General features: G+C 38.1%; 1 protein-coding gene across 1 annotated transcript; it reads left to right on the forward strand.

Annotated features, from left to right (window-relative positions):
- The first annotated feature begins 853 nt into the window (after positions 1 to 853).
- Positions 854 to 20,190, forward strand: LOC106488417 (solute carrier organic anion transporter family member 1C1-like). The gene is made up of 14 exons (XM_013947296.2): positions 854 to 964; positions 1,596 to 1,737; positions 1,847 to 1,979; positions 3,481 to 3,611; positions 3,836 to 3,982; positions 7,940 to 8,038; positions 8,801 to 9,043; positions 10,238 to 10,402; positions 11,826 to 12,021; positions 14,471 to 14,636; positions 16,907 to 17,088; positions 18,440 to 18,504; positions 19,661 to 19,778; positions 19,968 to 20,190. The coding sequence occupies exons 1-14, from the start codon at positions 854 to 856 to the stop codon at positions 20,188 to 20,190; spliced, it is 2,121 nt and encodes a 706-aa protein (XP_013802750.2).
- Positions 20,191 to 20,868: the final 678 nt, after the last annotated feature.

The following is a 20,868-nucleotide window of genomic DNA, read 5'->3' on the forward strand; positions in this document are numbered from 1 at the left end:
AGCTTAACCTACATCAACTCATGTAGCTAAGACAACTCCTTGTATCAGAGTTAAATTTTAATGAGAAAATTTGGCAGTCTCATTAAAATAGCTACATTTAACTTCTTTTTTGCAGAAACTTGTGGCCCATATGCCTTGAAGATAACCGTTGTTTCTTTTAGTCTTTGTCCTCTTTTTTTCTAATACATCTTTTTCTTTACCATATTCCTTGCTTTATTTACTCCTCTGTCATCATTTAGGGTCTGATTCTACAAACGTTTATCCAATAAATAATTTTATTCATAGGAGTACTGCCAGAAATGTACAGAGGAGTGTTCAGTATTTCTGCAAATTCATAGATTATGAAGTCAGTGGAAATCTTTGTGAATAGTACGTAATATCAGTAGCCATGCTGGATCAGACCAAAGTTTCATTTATCCTGGGACAGTGACCAAAAGCAGATGCCTAAGGAAAAATATAAGAATTAGTTCAAGCACAATGGAGATGTTTCTCTGACATACTCTCCTAGCCTCCAGCTGCTCAGGGACTTTCCTTCTCTGTACAGATTTCTAAAAACTGTGAGAAAGTTATCTCTAAATTCCCATTAATTCAGTCAAGGTACTGAAATCTCCTAAAAAGCAGATTTTCCAAAGCAGGTGCAGCAACCCTTAAATCATTATAATGACACTTTGAACGCTGCTCAAGATCCCCTCTGAGAAAAAACTTTACTGTGTAAGTGCTTCAAGTAGTGTCTCACTGTCTAGCATGCCTGAAAAACATTGGAGAAGCTTTTATTGCTATGTAAATAATAGTGACTCACGGTCATATCTTCCAAACAGGAAAACCTACATATCAAATTTAGAGGAGGAAAATCATGGATGGGAGAATCACTACTGACCAACTTAAAGACAAGCCACCATTGCAGGACAACAATGGCAGAGCAGTTCTTGCCAAGCGCATGTGCCATAATTGTTCAAAGTTAAAGGTATGGAGAGTAGCCCTCAGCATATATTTTCTTTAGAATACTGAAAAACATAATTTCAAGTTCTATCAAAATGTAGTTAATTCTGTAAGATAGTATTTTACACTACATGTTTTGGAAACAGTGTTTTAGGTTGTGATTCCAAGCACCTCAAATTCAATAGATGTATTCAACAGTTAAGAGATGGTGCCATATTTTGCTAATGAATGCCTTACAGATGTGGTATAATCATAGTAGTAATTGCTAAAGCAGCTACATCTTTTTATCTGTATTTTTAGAAGAGAAAAAGTAAGAGTAATAAGAACATGGCATAGTAATAATACCAATAAGAAACAGCTTTATGCTGCAAGTTTTCTCCAAAAAAGGAAACAGCTAAAACAATATGTGGTAGAAAGGTAGAAAGTGCACAGAGTCAACGCCTCTCAACTTTCTTCTTCATTGTAAAAGAGGCTGTGCAGGCCACCAAAGGTAAAGTACGTAACATCTGTTTAAATGAAAACAGTGGAAAGAACCTCTTCATGCAGAATTAGTAAACAAAGTATCCGATTCTTGTGTTCCTTGAGTAGATTGCTGAGCCATCCAGCTGTGAAGAAAAATTTGTTTCTTTGCAAACCCCATTATTTTCTCTCTTCAGATATTTCTTGGAGCTCTAGCTTTTTCCTTTTTTGCCAAAGGATTTTCTGGAAGCTACATGAAGAGCATGACCAGCCAAATTGAAAGGAGATTTGAAATTTCATCATCAGTTGTTGGCATCATTGATGGCAGCTTTGAGATAGGTATGTGTACTTTCTGGGAGAGTGGAAAAATACTCCTTCTTAACACATTTTTTCCCCCCAAACACCTTTTCTTTTGTAATCTTACTGATACCTTTTTCTGATGGTGCAGGTAACCTAATGGTAATGGTATTGGTGAGTTATCTTGGACCAAAAGTTCATCGACCAAAAGTAATTGCTGTTGGATGTCTCATCATGTCACTTGGAGCATTTTTATCAGTGATGCCTCAGTTCCTAATGGGACGGTAAATATGGACAGTTTTCACAGTGTGTAGTAATTGAACTTGATCATATGATTTTTTTTTTATCAAATATCTCAGTTAAAACCTTGACAATAGTAGATTCCTCCAGATAGGTAGAAGGTTTTAGTAGGTGGATTTTTTTAATTTTGACTTTTTGATTTCCTTTCTGAAAGCACAGCTCTTTCTACTAGGTAGGTAAGAGAGAAACCTGAAGTTCAAGGTTTTTGTATGGCTACAGAATTATGTATAAACTGAGTTGAATTTTTCACATGAAACAGGTAAATAGACACAGATTTTTTTTTTAGATGTGCTCCTTTTTAAATACTTAAACTCTTAATGAGATCTTGTTGGAAGGGGTCTCTTTCTCCATGATGGCTATTTATGCTGAGCTCTTTAAAATTATGAAGGTGTGTACCTACTCTGCACTGATCTCAGGGAGAGTTAAGTATCTAAAGGCCCTTAGGATCTAAGCTGTAGTGCCTACATAGCTGTCAGAAGCAGTTCTTCCCTCTTCAGTTCTTCAGCAGCCTTACTGAACAGTAGTTGAAAATAAAGCCCCTCTGTCTCTCAAAAATTAAAATTATTTATCTGTATATTTTCCTTAGCTCCAAGACTTACACCTATGATAAAGAGAGCGTAGAAGGAGGACTGTGGGGACCGTGGTGCAGAAAGTGGCCACAGTCACTGCCCTGCCTGTGAAATAGCAGGGTACAGCACAGGATGGAAGCAGAGCTAGGGAAATTTCTGACTTATTCCAAACTCACAGATGAGTCCTGAAGATTACCTGTTCTCCACAACCCTGTGCAAAACCCAGTGGCCATGGGGGCCTCACTGTTGTCCACCATAATATTAAATGCCACCAGCTGATAGCATTGTCAGAAGGAATATCTGAAGGAATACCAGAAGGAATATCTGCTCTCCTTTCACCCCAGTGTAGTGAATTCTACTCAAGCCAGCTGCAGGTTACTCAGCAGACTTGCGGTAGTAGCTGACTGTCTAAATACAGCCTACCTGGGACATGGATTTTGCAGCCTGTGTTAATCTCTTTATAGACACAGACAGATTATTATTAGATCCTGAGACAGCTAATTTTAAGTTAATAGAGTTATTTCTATATTACATGTCTGTCACATAGGTAAGAAAAGGGGCGCCAGTAGGGAAAAATATCAGCACTATTGTATGTAGGCAGATGTGGGTGGATCTCTGTTATTGTGTCTAAAGAATGATCCCTTATCTTAGAGCAACTTTTTGGCTCTTTAACTGAAGAAAATATTGGTGTCAGAGTGGTCACAGCATCTTGAAAAATACTAACTTGCAGTTAGCCTAGCAACTAGGTAACCATTAGAAGACATTGTGCAGTCCCCACATGAAGATGCTTTTTTTTTTCTGCCTTTTTTTTTTAAAAAAAAGCTCTGGAGGTGGGTTGCCCCCCAAGGCTCATACTCATTTCTTGCAAAACAGAGATTTTCATATGTCAGTTGTATTTTACGCAGTTGTTTTCCAGTTATAATTATGAAAGGATAACTGTTACTGTGGACAACTCTTCTACAAGTTTATCAGCTTGCTCTGCATCATTGCCTGTGGACCATCCAGTTTTAGATGCTACAGAAACACCAAGAGAAGCGAAAAATTCTGGTAAGCAAAAAATCTGACACTGGAATCCTGTCTTTCGCTTATCCTCATTTTATATACCCTCTTTTTTTTGGAAAGCATAATAGTGAAACCCCTATTAGAAACCCTGATATGTACAAACCCATACTATGGTTGTACAAAAATATTTTATGTTATGTTATTTTTCTGTTGCAAAAAAGTATTCTCAAAATTATGTTCACAAAAGTGTAAATGTTTATGGCCTGCAGGATGTGAGAAAACATCAAGTTCCTATCTGTGGCTCTTTGTGTTGATGGGAAACCTTTTACGTGGAATTGGAGAAGCACCAGTTATGCCATTGGGGGTTTCATATATTGACGATTTTTCTAAAGAAGAAAACTCAGCATTTTACATAGGTAATATCCAAATGGGTGATGTTATTTTCGACATTCTTTTCTCTAAGATTTCTGTAGCAAAGCCAAAAAATCTGTCTACTCTATTTTGGTTATTTTTTTGTTGTGCAGAGACAAATAAGGAGTGCTAAAGAAATCTCATCTTTGTCTTGGAGGGATATTTCCCAGAGGCTCCTCTTGCTTTCTCCAGTTGGCTTCTGCTACATGTGCCAGTTTTCTCTCTGATGAAAAGAAACAGGGTTAGATACTTATTTCTCTGCAAGTATTTATTACTCATATTTGGCATTAGCATATCACCTTCAGTACCACAGCTTCAGAGAATAAATTCTTCCTAATCACCTATCCACAAATACCAGAGTTATGCTTAATCACAGTAATGTAAACATGTGTTTCAGAGCCTTTAGGTCACATTTTGAATTTTACATGCAGCATACTTACTGATGAAAGCTTTTTAATGCCAATAGTTACCTAAGGAGAAACCAAACCCTTGCTAGGATGTTGTAACAAATCACTTCTAATTGGGATTTTGTTGTTGTTGTTTTGAGGAAAGATACCCTATTGCCCAAGACAGAAAGCCTTACACCCAAGCAAATTGATTTATTGCCAATTTGATTTTATACCTTGGAGTCTTTGTGTGACTGAAGGTTCTTGAAACTGCTGCCCAGAACAAACTTGGTGAAGCTGAACTGGTCACAGAGATAGTCAGACACCATACTAATTTCAAGAAAAACTCAATGGGTGAGGCTGCAAGGTAAGGCCATTGAAAATGTCTTCATTTGGTGATGAGGAAATCTGTAGCTTAAAGAAAATGGAAATATTGTGAATGGAGATGACAAAAATACAAGTTCCACTCCCCGCTCATCAGAAATATTTCTAATCACCTCTGAGCTTATAATTAAAGGTAGTTTAAAAAGTACAGCTGAATTTTTTTCTTGTCAAAGTCTGATCTAGGAGAGATTGTGATGTGTTGGGAGCTACTGGTGAAATGAGACCGAAAATATAAAGCAGAAGGAGACGCAGAGAATAGTATAGATTCAACCAAATGAAAACTTGTTTGGGTCATGCAACTGAAACAAAATATTTTTTTTTATGGAGTATCCAAATGTTTCATTTTAACATTCTGAACAGATTTTTTCAGAGCCTTATTCAATTAAAAGATTTCAATATTTTAATGGACTAACCAAAGTGCAAAAAAGAAAACACTGAAATATCGTAGGCTTGTAATTCCACTTTTTGACCCATTCTGACTCCTTTTATATCTCATTTTTATCAGTTGTCTGAGTCAATCTATGACAGCATTTTTCTCAAATATTTAATAGGTATTGTCCTATAATGAAAAAAAATCAAGTCAAGCCTTGCTGTTGAATTTTGAACACTGATCTCGTTATTTGACCCTGAGGCAGAAGCATCAGCTTCATGTGTATCCATTTCTTCTCCTACTCTTTGATGTTTTGCTGAGCAAGAGTGTAGATTACTACCACTATTGTGCCACTATTTATGCCACTTTGTGGCAGAGACAGCTTTTCACTAAATGTCAGTAGAATGCAGCATTACGATTTTTTTGGTAGAGCTGTAGTGCAGATGACAGCTGAGAGTAATAAAACCCTGAGCTGCCATAGAATGGAACAGAAAGGGAAAAACGACGCTTTTTTTTGTGTTTTAACTACCTTACAGAACTTAATAGAGGATGATAACTTTACTATAGAATTATATAAGACAGAAAATTGATCTTTTTACACAAGCCCTTTAATTTATGTAGTTCTACCAGGCCATCAACGTGGTCCTGAGTTAATGCCCTTGCTGGTATGATGCACCGTACACGGCATACAGTCCTAAAAAGTGCTTCCCCGTCAGGTCGCTGCTCAGTATGACTATGAGGTATAACAACCTGACCCACTGTCTGCAAGCAACTGGTATTCATTAGGAGGTAGGACTGTAAGGCTCTGACCAGTTTGCTTTGCTCTGAGAATGCACTTTGTTGGAGTAAAACTTTGAAAGGCTGAGACTGATTGACTGCTTATTTTTATAAATATTCTCCCATACTAATCACCTAACTTAGGTATTTCATGGTATTCAGATATCTAACTCCTGCTTAGGTGCCTCTAGAAGAGCTGCCACTATGTCTCTGAGGATCTGGCCCATGCTATAAGCTTTTGGTGGCCAATTTTTTTTAAAATCAGTTTCTGCGTGTAATTGAAACTGAATGTTGACATGGTTAATTAACATCAGTAGCTATCAGATTTAGCATTCTCTAAGAGGAATAATAGGCAATTAAAATTATTTAATGAGGTGTACTCCACTTCCATGGGTTTCTCACTGAAAGAGAGACTGTGAATGAATGAAATTACATCACAGAGTTGAACACTAACATATAATCCTGTATCTATTGAACTCAATGGCTTCAATAAAAACATGTCTGAGGCCAATGTATGTTGTAAAATTTAAAACCAGTTGTATGTCATAGTTACTCGTCAATACAAAGGCTAGGTTGAGGTATGTTTATTTGCAGCAGCTGATTAATTGATACGTTGAGTGATTTACTGTTTACAGTTCAGTCTGTTTATTAATTACAAAGGATAAATACAAAAATATAGTAGGAAAATATCACAGTGAACTTATTTGATTTTATCTTATCAAATGTAGGTGTAAGCTTATTAGATTAATGAAGTTGTTCTTTAATTTAAAAGCTATGCAAATGTGAAAGTTAAGAACTTATTTACGCATATGCAAAATTATTGCACCTGTTCTTCTTAGTTTACCTGATAACTTATAGTATCTTAAAGACATATGCTGTAAAATACCAGGCTGCTGATACTGGCGTGCTGGGTTTTTTACCTGTTTAGTTTAGAAATTTGTCACTGAGTATCTGAACTTTGGAGATGAGCTTTCATAGTGCGGAGCAGTAAGATGTGCTCTAGACTGATAAATGTAAAGAGCTATTTCCTGACTTCCAGTGTCAAAATCCTGACTCTACACAAGTCAAATGCTTTAGCATCAGAATTTAATCTAAAAGGCCAGATTTTCCAAAGAATTAGAATGAGAGCTCTGAATGAAAGCAATATGCAACTGAAGTAATGAAGCAAAGAAGAAAACTCATATGGTTAAATTACATTGTAAGAATTCATTACAGAAGTCTCTGATCATTAGCTGAGCAATCACTGTATTCAGCAGTGAGTTTGCAAAACTAATGAGTGAAATATCTCCGCAGTAAACCAACACAGTGTGTACATAAGTACGTATTAATTCATCCGTTAACTAGTTTGCTTATTCTACTGCTCAATGAATCAACAAAAGTTCTGTCTAAGGTACTTTATTCAAATACAGCCGGATTTATATTTCCTTGCTGCCCAATGAAAATATTCTCAGGGTTCACTTTTATTGCCTCTATCATTTAAATGTGCTTCAAAAACATGTTTTCTTGCATGCACATTGTCAATAGAACTGCTGTTACTTAAACAATGACCTGAAAATACAGTAAGGGGAAAAGTTCTGAATTCTAAAATCACAAAACATCATGCGAGTTATAAACATAATTATGATACCTTCAATGGACCTAGAGTTGTATGTTCTTTAACTGCCATAAACTGAGCAACAGAAATACAAAAATCTGAGGAGAGAACTTGAGGAAGAGGTGGGTAAAAATCACTGCAGTAGATTCTTTTTCCTCATATTTGTTCTGCGACCCAGACCTTGCCAATTAAAATGCATGTGGGAGTCCATGTGAGAGCCCACTGCCTTCAGCAAAGCCCTCTGTGGGTGAAGGAGCCCACTTCATGTTGCAACTAGCGGTCTGGGGGCTTACAGTTTATTTTCTTGCCTCTAAAAGACTTACCCTTAGACATTCTCAAACAGTCTGTGCCCATTTGTTTTAGTCTCCTCCATACCTCTCCTCAGAGGAGCAGGATGCTTGTTCACATAGTGTCTTCCTCACTTGCTTGTTGTGCCTCCTTCCTGTTACAGGCGTTGTGAGATCTGCGGGGATGTTTGGGCCAACCCTGGGCTTCCTGCTTGGATCTTTCTGCGCCAATCTGTGGGTTGATATTGGCATTGTGGATATTGGTAAGAGACAGTGAGGGGATGCTCTAGTAGCTGAGAGGGCTGCAGTATAGGAACCTGCATACTAACAGTGCATTCCCAGGTTACTACTCCAAAAAGGGGGACTCTCTAAAGGTTTTTCCTACTCAGAAGCTGATGTTATTGCTGTTTGATTTACATCTCCAGCACTGTATTGTGACTGGGACAGCCCTTATTACACCTTTGTTGAGTAGCTGAGAATGAATGAACAAATGAAAGGCCATCCCCATTTTAAGAGAATGGTGAAGGCCTTTTGTTCATGGACTTTTGGCAAAAATTAGGTTCTCTGAATACAAGTGGAACAAAGATCCATATGAAATCCCATTTCATTGTCCAATTCACTTTTTTATGTCTCTTTATATGTCTCCTGTCCCAGGAAAATTTGAGGAACTTCAAGGATAAACCTGTTGGGTTTGAGGCTGGAAGAAGGAGGGGACAGTGGGAAATTGAGAAAGGGACGTTCTTTTTTGGTGGTAAAAGGCTCTCTTGCTGTCACCCATCCCCACAGAAGGTATTAAAAGGCTAGTCTGCAGCAGGAAAGGTCACCATGGGTCCAGATGGAGACACTGGCACTTCTTACTTTTGACTGCATGGGACTGATTTAATACAAGCTGCCTTTTAAGTCATCACATGAAATATAAATCTGCTTTTTCCTGCTGTTTAAATCTTATAAATGAAAGTTTAAATTAAAGTTTAATTGCTTTCTTTTGTATTTAATCTCTTTTCCTGTCTTTCTGTATTTTACAGATGCCATCAGTATAAATCCTAAGGACACCCGCTGGGTTGGTGCCTGGTGGCTTGGATTACTGATCTGTGGAGCAGTCAGCTTCATAGCTTCGTTGCCTTTCTGGTTCCTGCCATACTCCTTACCAAAAGAAGGAGAGGATGAAAATCAGAAGATTAGTCATTTCCCTGTGTCTGTTCAGGGAGATCATTGTAAAATAGAGCCCTCAGTTCAGCCACAGTTAAAGTTCTCTGAGGCAGTAAAAGGTGAAAGATTACGGCCAAGTGTTTGCACATGAATTCTCTCCCATGGGTTCATTCTGAGCTGAGCATGGGTTTGCACAACATGCAGTGAAATGCATGTTACTGCAGTGCAAATGATGGACAAAAGTGCTCTCTCTAAATTGTAATATTATACTTGAGTGCCAAGGGTGTGCTTCAGTCCTCCTGCTATGTCAGACAGTTGGAAAAAGCTCATGCTGTTGCTTTGAGCACTTCCCAGTTCAACACAGTAGTTGTCATACAACGTGTTACAGCTATAACCATAAGAAGGGGGAGGGCATGAAACATCCCAGCCCTTCATCAATGAGCAATTCGCTATTGGCAGGTTTCTCTTTAACTGAGGCCAACATATGGGAGGGAAACATGGGGCTAAGTACCTCATTGGCAGTTGGTGGGGTTTCACTGAATTCATGGTTCCTGTATATGAGCTCAGTTATGCTGACTTTGATAAATTAACCTACTACAGTCAAGATCAGTGCCAAGTACCCAGTGCTGGACTCAGTCCCACGAGAGTTTTATTCATATGTATGCACGTGTACCCATTAGTGTATAGGATGCTTCCCTGAGAAGTGTTTTGAAGTCTGATCTTTTAGGCAAGTGTACCAACAGCTAGACTACAGGCTAATCACAAGCTTTTCTTCTTCACTGCTTAATTTTATGGACTTAAGTACTGTAATCAAGGATCCCAGCAAAGGTTCCTGCCTTTGGCTGAGCCAGGCGCTCCGAATCCCTTTCTCCTAATGCCACCCCTGGTACCACGTGTGGTGCTCTCACGTGGTTTGTGAAGGCTTCTACTTTAGGCAACAAAATTTTTGCTTAGTACATAATAGAGAATTTTAATGTTGGGGCATTCTCCTGTCTGGGCATTGATGATTGGTGTTGCAAGCTGTGTTGCCTTTGATGAATAGTCCTGTGTTACAGACAAGATAATTTGGGATTTCTGATTCCCAGTCCAGCATCCACCATACCATTCATCATTGCTGCTTCATGCAGCAGTAACTCTGTAAATCATGTGTTGGCAACTGGGAAAATTCTCACTTTGACAAGCATATATTTTGATAGGCAAAAAATTATGTCCTGCTATTAATTAAATCAAGGTTAGGTTTATTAGCTAACAGATGCCAAAACAACTCTTCTCTGTGTTTAGCAGGGTGTACAGCATATACCTCTCCATTGCAGATTTCCTACCAACTTTGAAGAAGCTGTTTGGAAACCCAGTTTTCCTGGTGTACGTGCTCCTCACTATTTTGCAGTACAATTCTCTTGTTGGACTGATAACCTATGAGACAAAGTTTATGGAGCAGCAATTCAATGTATCTGTGGCAAGAGCCATCTTTCTAATTGGTAGGTACCTGTCTTCTTTTTATTCTAAAATCAAAAAGGAAGATTTTCTTTGTTGTTTTGTCCTCTGTTTTAAGAAGAGCTCCTGTGAACTTTTCGGGGTTAAAAAAACCTGTGTGGACGTTTATTAGTTTCCTGCTGTATTTTGAAAGTGGATGTTAATTTTGGTGTAAATTTTCCTGGTGTTCCTAATATAGTGGGCTAGTACATTATTAGAACTGGGTGAATTTTTTAGTTGAAGCTTTTTTCAAAGAATGAGATTGGGATTGTGAATTTGTGTCAATCTTCATGAAAACAAACCCCACATAAACTGCAACTAATAGCAACTAAAAGATCCAAGATTGTTTACTTTCAAAAATGTCCAAAGAAATGTCTGATTTTCCTTTCCAGAATAACAGTTTGGTTCATATGTTCTTCAGTTTTGATTACAAATACAAATTTTATAAAACAATCAAAACCATATAAACAATCAAAAAACAAAGTGTAAAATTTCAAGTCATTTCATTCATCTCAAAATTCTTTTATTTGCCAGTTTCCTCAAAAATAATTTCATTTTAGTTTTCTACAAAAAAAAAAAAAGCTGAATAATATTAATATTTTGCAGCGCTGGATGAACATGGTCTCATAAACTGGCAAGAAAACCCAGGGTATTTGAGGACATTGCAGAACCTGTATTCCATTACTTTAATCTGAAGCAGGTCTGCTTTTGCTGTGAGTCAGGTACAAAAGTGGAAAGAACTTTTTTTTTCCTCTTTCTCTTTTTTGGATACAGGTAAAATTTTACAAAAACAGCATGACAAAAAAAAAAAACATGCAGAGAATTACAAACCCCTCAGAATAGAAAAGTAAGAGCTCTCTATTTGGCACGTAAATATTAGGGCTGGAGTTTATGAGATGTTGAACAGATATTAAATCTAAGTGAAAATCTTTCCATGATTCAGTCTCAGAGCAAAATGGAATCTCGTACAAAACCAGACATTCCTTCCTTTCACATTCTGTTTTTGGGACTTTTCGTAATCTTCAGGAAGTGTAATGGTTTACATTAGATGAAAAAGTTCCCATGAGCTATGACATTTATCTTATATACTCCATTTTCTAATAGACACCTGTATAAGTTCTGTTACATCAGTATACATACTAACAACAGTACAATAAAAAAGGTAGGGAATATTGAGGAATTAAGCTTTTTAAAACCATAACGGGAGTAGGAAGAAAATGAAGAAATAATAAAAATTAGTTAAAGGTAAGAAAAATTCATAGAATGTCAAAGGACCAGTCTGAAAAAAGGTCAGTATCTGTTTTTTGTTTTTTGGGGGGTTTGGGTTTTTTGGGGGGGGTGGAGGGGGAACTATTAGTATCAGATATTTACTCTAAAAAGGGTCTAAGTGGCAGCAATTAACATCTTTCTGTTGCCTTTTATTTGCAGGTGTGATACTTTTACCCATCACGATCCTGGGGATGTTTCTAGGAGGCTTTCTGATTAAGAAATTCAAACTGCATGTAACTGGAATGGCAAAGTTTGCAGGCATCACCTTTATAATAGCATATCTCTTAAATCTCTTGTACTTTACGTGCAGTTGTGAGGTGCTCCAAGTGGCTGGTTTGACAGTGCCCTACTCTGGGTATGTATTCCCTTGGGTTTGTGCTGGTTTTGCCTCTTGCCATAATTGTTTCCTCTCTTGTTCAGAATATTTTGCATGCACTTGAATTCTTTTACTCTCATAATCTCATCTGGGCTCATAATCTCATCTGCACTAAGAACCTTCTAATTTAGAAAACATTTTAAACTGAATTTGGATGAGTTCTGAAATATAGCCTCTCTGTTGATTTACTGTAGCATATTGCTATAGCCTTCTGTGTCAAAGATATATTTATATTTGTATGTTTAAAAGCTGATTAATTTGTCTTTGAAACCTTAGTGTACCAAGTTACCTGTTAGTGTCAATCAGTGCCATTTCAGCTCAGAGAGTGAAGCTACTGTGGTTATGTCACTTCATCGCTCCCTTACTAGTAACACACACAAGAGGATCCTAGGAGTTAAAACAGACTTGACAGGCTGAAATGATACCTAGTGTTGGGGATGTGCAGAATACTATGACTTTGGTTTTCAAGTTTCAGTTAAGTTGGACTTTTTTGGGGGGGGGGGAAATTGTTTCTTGATGAATATTGGCAAGGTAACTTTGTACGCTGGCAAATCACTGAGATGAAATTGATCTCAAGTAATTGAAATGTTTATATTTTATTTCAAAGGTTTAATTTAAAGCTGGCCTCCTAGGCCAAATAGGCCCCATAGGGAGTGAGAGGTATAAAAAGTGTTGAAGGTGGCTTCCTTGTAGCACCCCAATGGCTTTACGTTTAGAAGGCACCGTTCTCTAGCTCAGTAGTTATCAGCCTGCACTGCTAGATACCAGCCTCCCTTAGTATCTGGAGCTACCTACCTACCTGAGTCTATTTTTTTCCACTGAAAGATAGAGATTGGTTACCTGAGGAGCGTGTGCTGCCCAAACAGAAGTTCCCCCTCCCTTACCAGGGCCAGGGTCATGCCTTCTTGAGAACATTTTGCCTACTGTGTAAATTTAGCTCAGGCTGGTCTGACAAATTTAAAGGGGTTTTAAAGGATTAAACTAAATCCGGCAGGTCTTGCTAGATTTTCAGTTCAAACAGAAACTCAGGCCTGTGTTTCTTGAAACTGAGCATATGCTCAGGGAAATACCTAGGTATCTTGGCAAACCTGAAACCTAGTTCAGCTTCGAGGTTAGTTATGCAAAAGATGTCAGTTTTGGTCAGTGGTGATTACTGTGGCAGAGTGCAACATCAGATGCTGTAGACAGAACTAAAGAATAAGCCAGAAATACCAAGATAGCAAATACTGAAAGAGCAATTACAGTTTTTCTAGTCCCTGACAGTTGGGAGTGACTGGAGAATTTATCATGTGATCAGACTTCTCTGGTCAAGTGAGACACATACTATTTCACCAGTTTAATAATTTATGGTTTGAAGACCAGCCGTATCACAGCAAAGGCTAAAAGGAAACCAGTTATTTTCCATCCTAAAAAACTTTAGGAGAAGTGTAGCTCCCATGAGGTTTGTTTTGGATTAGGGGTAGGGATGAAGAAAAGGAAAATTTTTAACGCTTTTTCTTTAATTTGTGAATTCAGGTCATGTTTTTTAAATCTGTGGATGTAAGCCACCTTAAAGCTTGGGTGATTTGTGGATTGTGGGCTCTTCACACTTTCTGAAAATAGAGCCCTGCTACCGTGCCTGCAGAGCCATTGGCCACTTCTTTAGTTCTCAGCTCTTGTTGCCATCCTCTTAGCTTAGCACCTTGGGCGTCAGTTTAGATGTTTCTTACAGAAATTCTAATAAAAATGAAAGCTATAAAAGTCCATGATAATGTACCATAAGAGATGAGATCTGGTAAGAAACAACTCAAGCCTGGCCCAGGGGCAGAGCTGCTGCTGCATGTGGTCAGAGCTGAGGTGGAAGCAACACTTCGCCCTCAGACATCCTTGACTTTCATTGCCGCTAACCTGCTCTGATCCAGTGAACAAATGTCAGGGACACCTTGCTGCTGTAGTTTTATGGAAAGTATTATATCACCGCTTCCAACACGCAGATGTGGCAAACTCTCCACCACTAGGGAAGAGCATGGCTAGTCTAAAGGTGATAGAGATTTGGGGTATGATTTTCTTTCTCTTGGACTGAATTTTCAAATGAAAAAGTAATATCAAATATTCCCTGCAAGTTTGTGTTTATTCATGTTCTCCTACCCTTTAATAAAGCCAAGGATACCTACTTTGCGAGTTACATGCCTTTTCAGCAATAGTGGATAAAACTGTTAATACATGATGAGATGAGATGAGCTCTTAAGAGAACATTGGTTTAGCTGACAATTGCTTAGTCTCCATACAACAGCTTCACAGTCTATTGGATGCTGTTGGATGCTAGCAGATATCTGTCCACGAGCGTTGCTTCACTTTCTCATTTTTTCCTACCTACTCTCACATATTTTGTCTGAAGTTATAATTCAACTACATAATTCCTTTGTTTCTTCCTGATCTTTTCCTGCAGATTAAAACAACTCTCGTCCCTCCAAAACAGCTTCATAGCCAGTTGCAATGCTGACTGCAGCTGCAAGATGAACCAGTGGGACCCTGTATGTGGGGACAATGGGATCACTTACATGACAGCCTGCTTTGCTGGGTGTAAATCATCAACAGGAACTGGAAAGGATATGGTAAATGTGTAGCTGGACAGATGATTATTCATATAACTGGATTTCTCTATCTGTTCTTTTTTGGGGGGCTTTTTGATTAAGAAATCCCATGGAGACAGATGTCCAGTCCGTACTGTTAAACCATGAAGTAGTAACTGAGTGAATGCAAGGTTCCAGGTAGGATTTCAGAAAGAGTTGGGAAGAGGTAAGCAAGCCACTCAGGAGAGATGTAAAACTCCCAGACTCTTGACTAAAATTTCTTGAATGCTTTTATTTTAAATTTTGAAATTTAGCTTAAATTATTTTCTTCTCAGCAAGATGACTATAAATTTCATTTTAAGTTTCTCAGTAGATCTCTTATTGCATAGGTCCAACACAGCTAAGAGTGGTCTGCTTTAGAAGACCTTTACCTTTGTCATTGTATCAGCAAATCCTGTGCAGATCTGTATAAAACTGTGAGTGCTGTTTTCATGAACCAGTATGAATGGTACTGGAATTGCCTGCTTTCCCAAGCTGCCATAGCAGTGGAGCAGCAGCTGCACAGGGGATTCAGTCAGCCCAGCTGTGTTGACTTAAATAGCTTCTACCTCTAAACTGTACAGCTGGAAGACCTGTAAATGTAGGCCTTTGTGCTCACCTCTGCTTAAACTGCCTGCAAAGTTTTAAGCAGGGCTCCGTCACTTTAATTTAAGTCAGCTAGGTCATGGGCAGAGGAGCATCCTCAAGACCCCAACATTTTTTGTGAACGATCTTTAGTTCACATTGGGCCAGATTGCCTGGTTTGGCTTGGATCAGCAACATAAAACAGTTAATTGTGCCTGATGTGAAGTAAACAGCACTCATTGGCACTGCTTGCTGGAGATATTAACAGCATCAGGGACAGGATTGCTATTACTGCCACAGCTGGATTTAGAAAAGGTAGGTCCAGAGCCCTAGGAAATGTTTCGCTCTTTGCAAATTACACTGGAAAGAGCTAGCAAGGTCTATCTTCATGTAAGTGCAGTTAAGATGACACTGCATGACCAGATTATCTGCTTCATTTAGTCTGTTGCTGCTCTTGTAACTGCTACTACTTTTCTGCTGCAGTTTATGACCCTCAAAGTTGAGCATCATCATCAGATCATGTGAAAGGTCCTGGCCTGCTTCAGTGAGCAGTTGACTGGGTTATCCTTAGTCCTTGCTGAAGATAAGTGCTTATGAAGACTAGGTGGCTGAACTAAGCTTTCCTTATGTCACAACATCAATCTGAAAAGGCTTTGCATTACAGGGAAAATACATAGAGCTCAACCCCAGGTTTTACGTTATCATGTTTATAGCCAGAAACAATATCTAAACAAATATTTAAGTTATGCAAATATTTAAATATATAAAATTAAAAAATATATTTACAAATACAAAAAATACAAATACATTTACAAATACAAAAAGTTTACAAATACAAATATTTAAATATATGAATATTTACAATGGAACCCTAGTCTGAGCCTATACATACCCATCATAAGAACTTCCAAATGCTGTAAATTAAGGATGTTATGGCACATGCTGAATGTTTAGACCATTAGCTTTCATTTTCAAAGTTTTAGTCATACCTCTCCATTCAAATAACCATTACTATACAGCTTTGAAAATTCCCTTAAGTTGTTTTGCAAAGCAATGAAAAATAAGAAAATTGTCATATTAATTGTGTGAATGGCCATGTCTTCTGGCAGAAGCACGAATGACTTCTCATACCAATACTGAAAAAGACAGGCGATGTATTCTGCCTTGGTGATATGCATAGCCATATACTCATGCTTCACATCAGTAGGACTGGCATTCGAACCCACATTGCCTGCTGGCTTCAATGGCTATGACACAGCCCACTTTCAATCCAAGGCCAAATGCTGATTTAGATACATAATAATAGATACACATGTTCGCATTCAGGCCCATATCTATACCTTTATTGTTATTTTATGTACTTCATAGCATCCCTGGTCAGAATGGCTTCAGACTTCATGTCTGAATTTTATAGCTTTGGCCCATCTTCAGCACACACAGAGCACTTTCTGTCCTAGCAGCAGCACGGCTGAAACCAGAATCATGGTTGCTTTGTGTGTCTGGAGCAGCTTAGAGCGGCTGGAGCATACCAATGTACTTGGCCATCAGTCTGCAAAGACGATTAGGGAGGCTCTCTCAGCATAAACAACAGCCTGCCTGTTACACGGAGTGAAAAATCTACCTCCTAATAGGTAGTACACAGAATACACTGAATTCTGATTAAATAAATTTTTCTTCTCATCTTTCAGGTGTTTCACAATTGCAGCTGTGTGGAAGGACAAGGACATGGACTTGGCAATTCCTCTGCAGTTTTGGGACAATGCCAAAGAGAAAGCTGTACCAAAACATTTCCCTATTTTTTAGCATTACAGGCCGCATGTGCATTTATTTTATGCTTAGGAGGCACTCCTACATATATGATAATGTTTAGGTGAAATATTTTGCCTTACCTTGACCCTAAAGCTTGGGGAAAAGAGAACCAAAGTACGATATCTACCATTTCATTCCTGTTCTGAGGAATGGCATTCTGATCAAACTGGGGTTGTGTGTCTTTCCCTGTTCTCTAAAATCCGCCTCTGTTTGGAGGGATAACGGAATGTCTATCCACCACTTAATTCCACTTTAAGACCTAATATATACTTTGATAATGGGTAGGCCTTATGCTGATTCTGTACATTACATTTTACTTCCAACAAGAGGGATGTGTTTAACAGAGCAATGAACTTGAAATAAGATATGGTGCTACCCCATTTCCAAAGTGGCTGTACTTTTCACCTTACTCAAGAAAGAAACATTCACCTTTGTTAAGAGGTTTACCAAAAAGCTTTGTTGTCTCAGAATGCTGTCTGTGTTGTGGAAATATGTGAAAATTTGAATAGTCTATTTTATCTAGAGCTGGTATAAACAGAATTATGTTATCAGCAGTAATTTTTTATTTTTGTTCCCTTGATTGTCAAGCAACACTGCTATGTTATACTTAGAAGAAAAGACAATATTTTGTGCCTTTCACATGGAAGTTTCTTTCCACTTGTGCTTACAAGTGAATTACAATCTTCAGCAAGCAGGGCACTTCACTAGCTAACTTTCTTCCCTAAATTGCTGATTCTTCTGCAGTGTTTCTTAGTCCAGCTGTTCTTACTTCTTGCCTGGATTGCAGACAAGGTTAACTTTACTGGGGAAAGCTGTCAGACAGCTAGTGCATATAATCAACAGTTATTAATAATAGTGCTGGAAAGAAGATATGATATACTGGCCTAGCAAAAACTCCAGTTTGGGAAACAGACAGGTCAGAGCAAATGTCCTGTCTGCCCCAGTGCCAGCTCAGTGCTCCCTTCTGCTCTTTTTGTGAATTCTTCTAATCTGCCTGATGGACGCAGGCCTTATCTCCACTGGTAGGAATGAGGTGCTTTTATAACCAGGTAACTCATGGTCACTGTCTCTCCGTAAAATGCTAGAGGCCCAGGTGGGTTTTATCTGCATGTATGCTTTCCAAAAAGTCTTTAAAACCTGCTCTCCTTGGATTCAAGAGTAGTTCCTGAAGGTTCTCCCATTTAGCCCAATGAGAGTTCATCCACTGAAATCAATGGAAGGAGGCTCAACATCTGAACTTTAACTTTGGTGAATGTTTTCAATTAGAGCCCCGGTGAAATGTGCTAGGTAAGCCACAATACTCTTGGGATGGGGCAGGTGCAGATGTTCACAGCACAGCCATCAGTGTAGCTACTTTAGTCTACTGTTCCCCAAAACATCAAAACAATGTATTATTTTTGTTTCCTTTTCAGATCTGTTTCCCCAGACTTGAAATCCTTCGCTGTGGGGATTGAAACTTTAGGTGGTAGAGTACTAGGTAAAGCTTTGTTTCATTTTCTTTTGGAATTCAAATAGGCAATGGAGGAGAAAACCCAAAGTTAGCTGGTGGGATGTCCTTGTTCTAGGCCAGAACAAAAGAAATTCTCCAAAACTTACTGTATGACACTTTTCTTTACAAGCAGAAAACAAATTTCAAAATATTTGAAGGAGTTTGGTACCTATTTCCTGGTATATAGTTACATATTATAATTATCTCTTCAGAATGTTTTCTGTGCAGCAGAGAAATCAGGTGAAGGAAGGAAACTGCATTGTAGCTTTGGGTGTTTTTTGATTAACAGGCACAGCTACCTGAGCAGGATTAGTCTGGATGCCCTTAACACCCATGCTCCCTGTTGCTGACCACTTTTCTTACAGTCAGCATGTAGTCTACCTATTCCTTTCCTTCTTGTGTTGGCCTACAAGAAGTAACTATTCCATTCCTCAGACATGTAACATGTCCTACCTTTTGAAACTTTCCCCATGCAGATAAGCCCTTCTGGTCATTTGATTCTCTCCCTTAATCTCCGTATTTTAGCTGAGTGCTGCAGAGAATCAATCTCATGCTTTTAGGAAATAGCTTTCTTCACAAAACCACACATTACCCCTGAAATAGCTAGTTCATTATATTAAAGCATTATGACTGTCTTTAAGTTCTAGTCCAGCAACACACTCATTTTATATTTGATTTTGACCAAATGCTTAGATTGAGCCCTTTGCACTGAATTAACCGTTTTAATGGGAAACAGTTGTATAATACCCAAATAGGTATATTTATACATATATATATTAATATATCATGGCACATAATTCCACACCAGGGACTGACAAAGAAGTTTTGGTTATATTATTTCTTTAAACAACAGAAGTTAAAATTCTGGTAAAAATAATATTAAAGTGGAATTACTAACTTTTTTTCCCCTGAACTGGAACTGAAAAATTACAATGCTGTAATTGTCCATCCACTCCATTCCCTTTCAGTATTTGGTTAAAAAAAAATTCACAAGTCTTGTTATCTCAAAGCTGGACTGGGCTGTTTTGTTCCTTTTTGTTGCAGCAGAAACCTACACTGAGATTCATTTTGCCATTTCTTCACTATGACTTTAAATTCTGACTTCTCTATTTCTGAGATCATGTAATAAGACTTTTCTTTGCAGGAGGACTCCCAGCTCCTATTTATTTTGGTGCCTTAATAGATGAGACCTGCTTGAAATGGGGAACAAAAAGCTGCGGGGGATCTGGGTCTTGCCGAGTCTACGACACAAAAGCGTTCAGGTGAGCTGAAATCTTCAGCAAGGAGTTGGGAACTTGGCTTTGTTTTCTGTCTGTTATTTCTCAAAACATGGATCAATGCCTGGCTAAGAATAAATGCCTATGCCTAATTGTATTTGATATCTTTCATGATTTCACTCGGAAGTGGCAAGCATTGCTAGCAGCAACATGTTTTGTTGCTTTTTTTTCCAGAAACATCTATCTTGGACTCATCGCAGGACTACGGGCAGGATGCTGTTTCTTATACATAGTGCTCTATGTTTTAATAATGAAACGGTTCAAACCAGACAGCAAAGAGATGACAGATATTAAAAATATAGAAAATCCAACCAGTAAAGAACCAGTTAATAGCAACAAAAAAGAAACTCTGCCTGGTGCAAGAATTTCAGAGGACGGTGAAGAAACTTGTATGTGAAAAAGAAACAAGTCCTTTTCTAACTCTGCGTATGTGCCAGTTTTTCTAAGCACAACAGAGGTTTTATTACTGACTTTAACAGCTAGTTTACATTTTGGGGATTCAAAGAAAAAATGTTTTTGAACTGTTGAATTTTAATTTACTTTATCATATCCTCTTCCCCTGCCCATCCCAAACAATAGAGAAAAAAGGGTTTTAAGATTTAAGGAAACTCGCAAACTTCCTTACCCCCAGTTCTCTTTCTAGACCAACTATAGGACTGGCCAAAATTTTTTAAGTATCATAATTTTGAATACAATTGAGAAATTAAAAAGAAGAAATCTACAATAATAAGCTTTTTTCCTGTTTTTAACCAACTTTATTTCAAGTCCTCTTGCCTTGTATCTAGTCCCACTCTTCTAAATGGCTAATCAAGTTATACTTGCCCATTTGCTGTGATGGACTTCGTTGCTTGGTTGATGATCCTTGTTACCGACCTGGTCCCACAGCCCATGCTCAGATGAGAGCCCCCATGGACATCAGTGAGCACTTTCTGAACAAGAAAGTGACATCAGGATTTGGCTCAAAACCAGTAAGCAATCAAAGTGGATTGAAAACAAAAGAAAATAGTGTATTAATTTTGCAACACATCTCAGTATTGGGTTTGAGTAAAATTACTCTGAACTGATGCAATAAATT

Source organism: Apteryx mantelli, chromosome 1 (genome assembly GCF_036417845.1).
Source record: "Apteryx mantelli isolate bAptMan1 chromosome 1, bAptMan1.hap1, whole genome shotgun sequence".
Taxonomy (NCBI): Eukaryota; Metazoa; Chordata; class Aves; order Apterygiformes; family Apterygidae; genus Apteryx; species Apteryx mantelli.

What these genes read in the sequence shown, in the direction of transcription:
- LOC106488417 (XM_013947296.2), top strand. Translation starts at nt 854, where the DNA reads ATGGATGGGAGAATCACTACTGACCAACTTAAAGACAAGCCACCATTG. An exon ending in AAACTCAGCATTTTACATAG is followed by an intron (nt 3,983 to 7,939) that starts GTAATATCCAAA and finishes TTCCTGTTACAG; the next exon opens with GCGTTGTGAGATCTGCGGGG. An exon ending in TACGACACAAAAGCGTTCAG is followed by an intron (nt 19,779 to 19,967) that starts GTGAGCTGAAAT and finishes TTTTTTTTCCAG; the next exon opens with AAACATCTATCTTGGACTCA.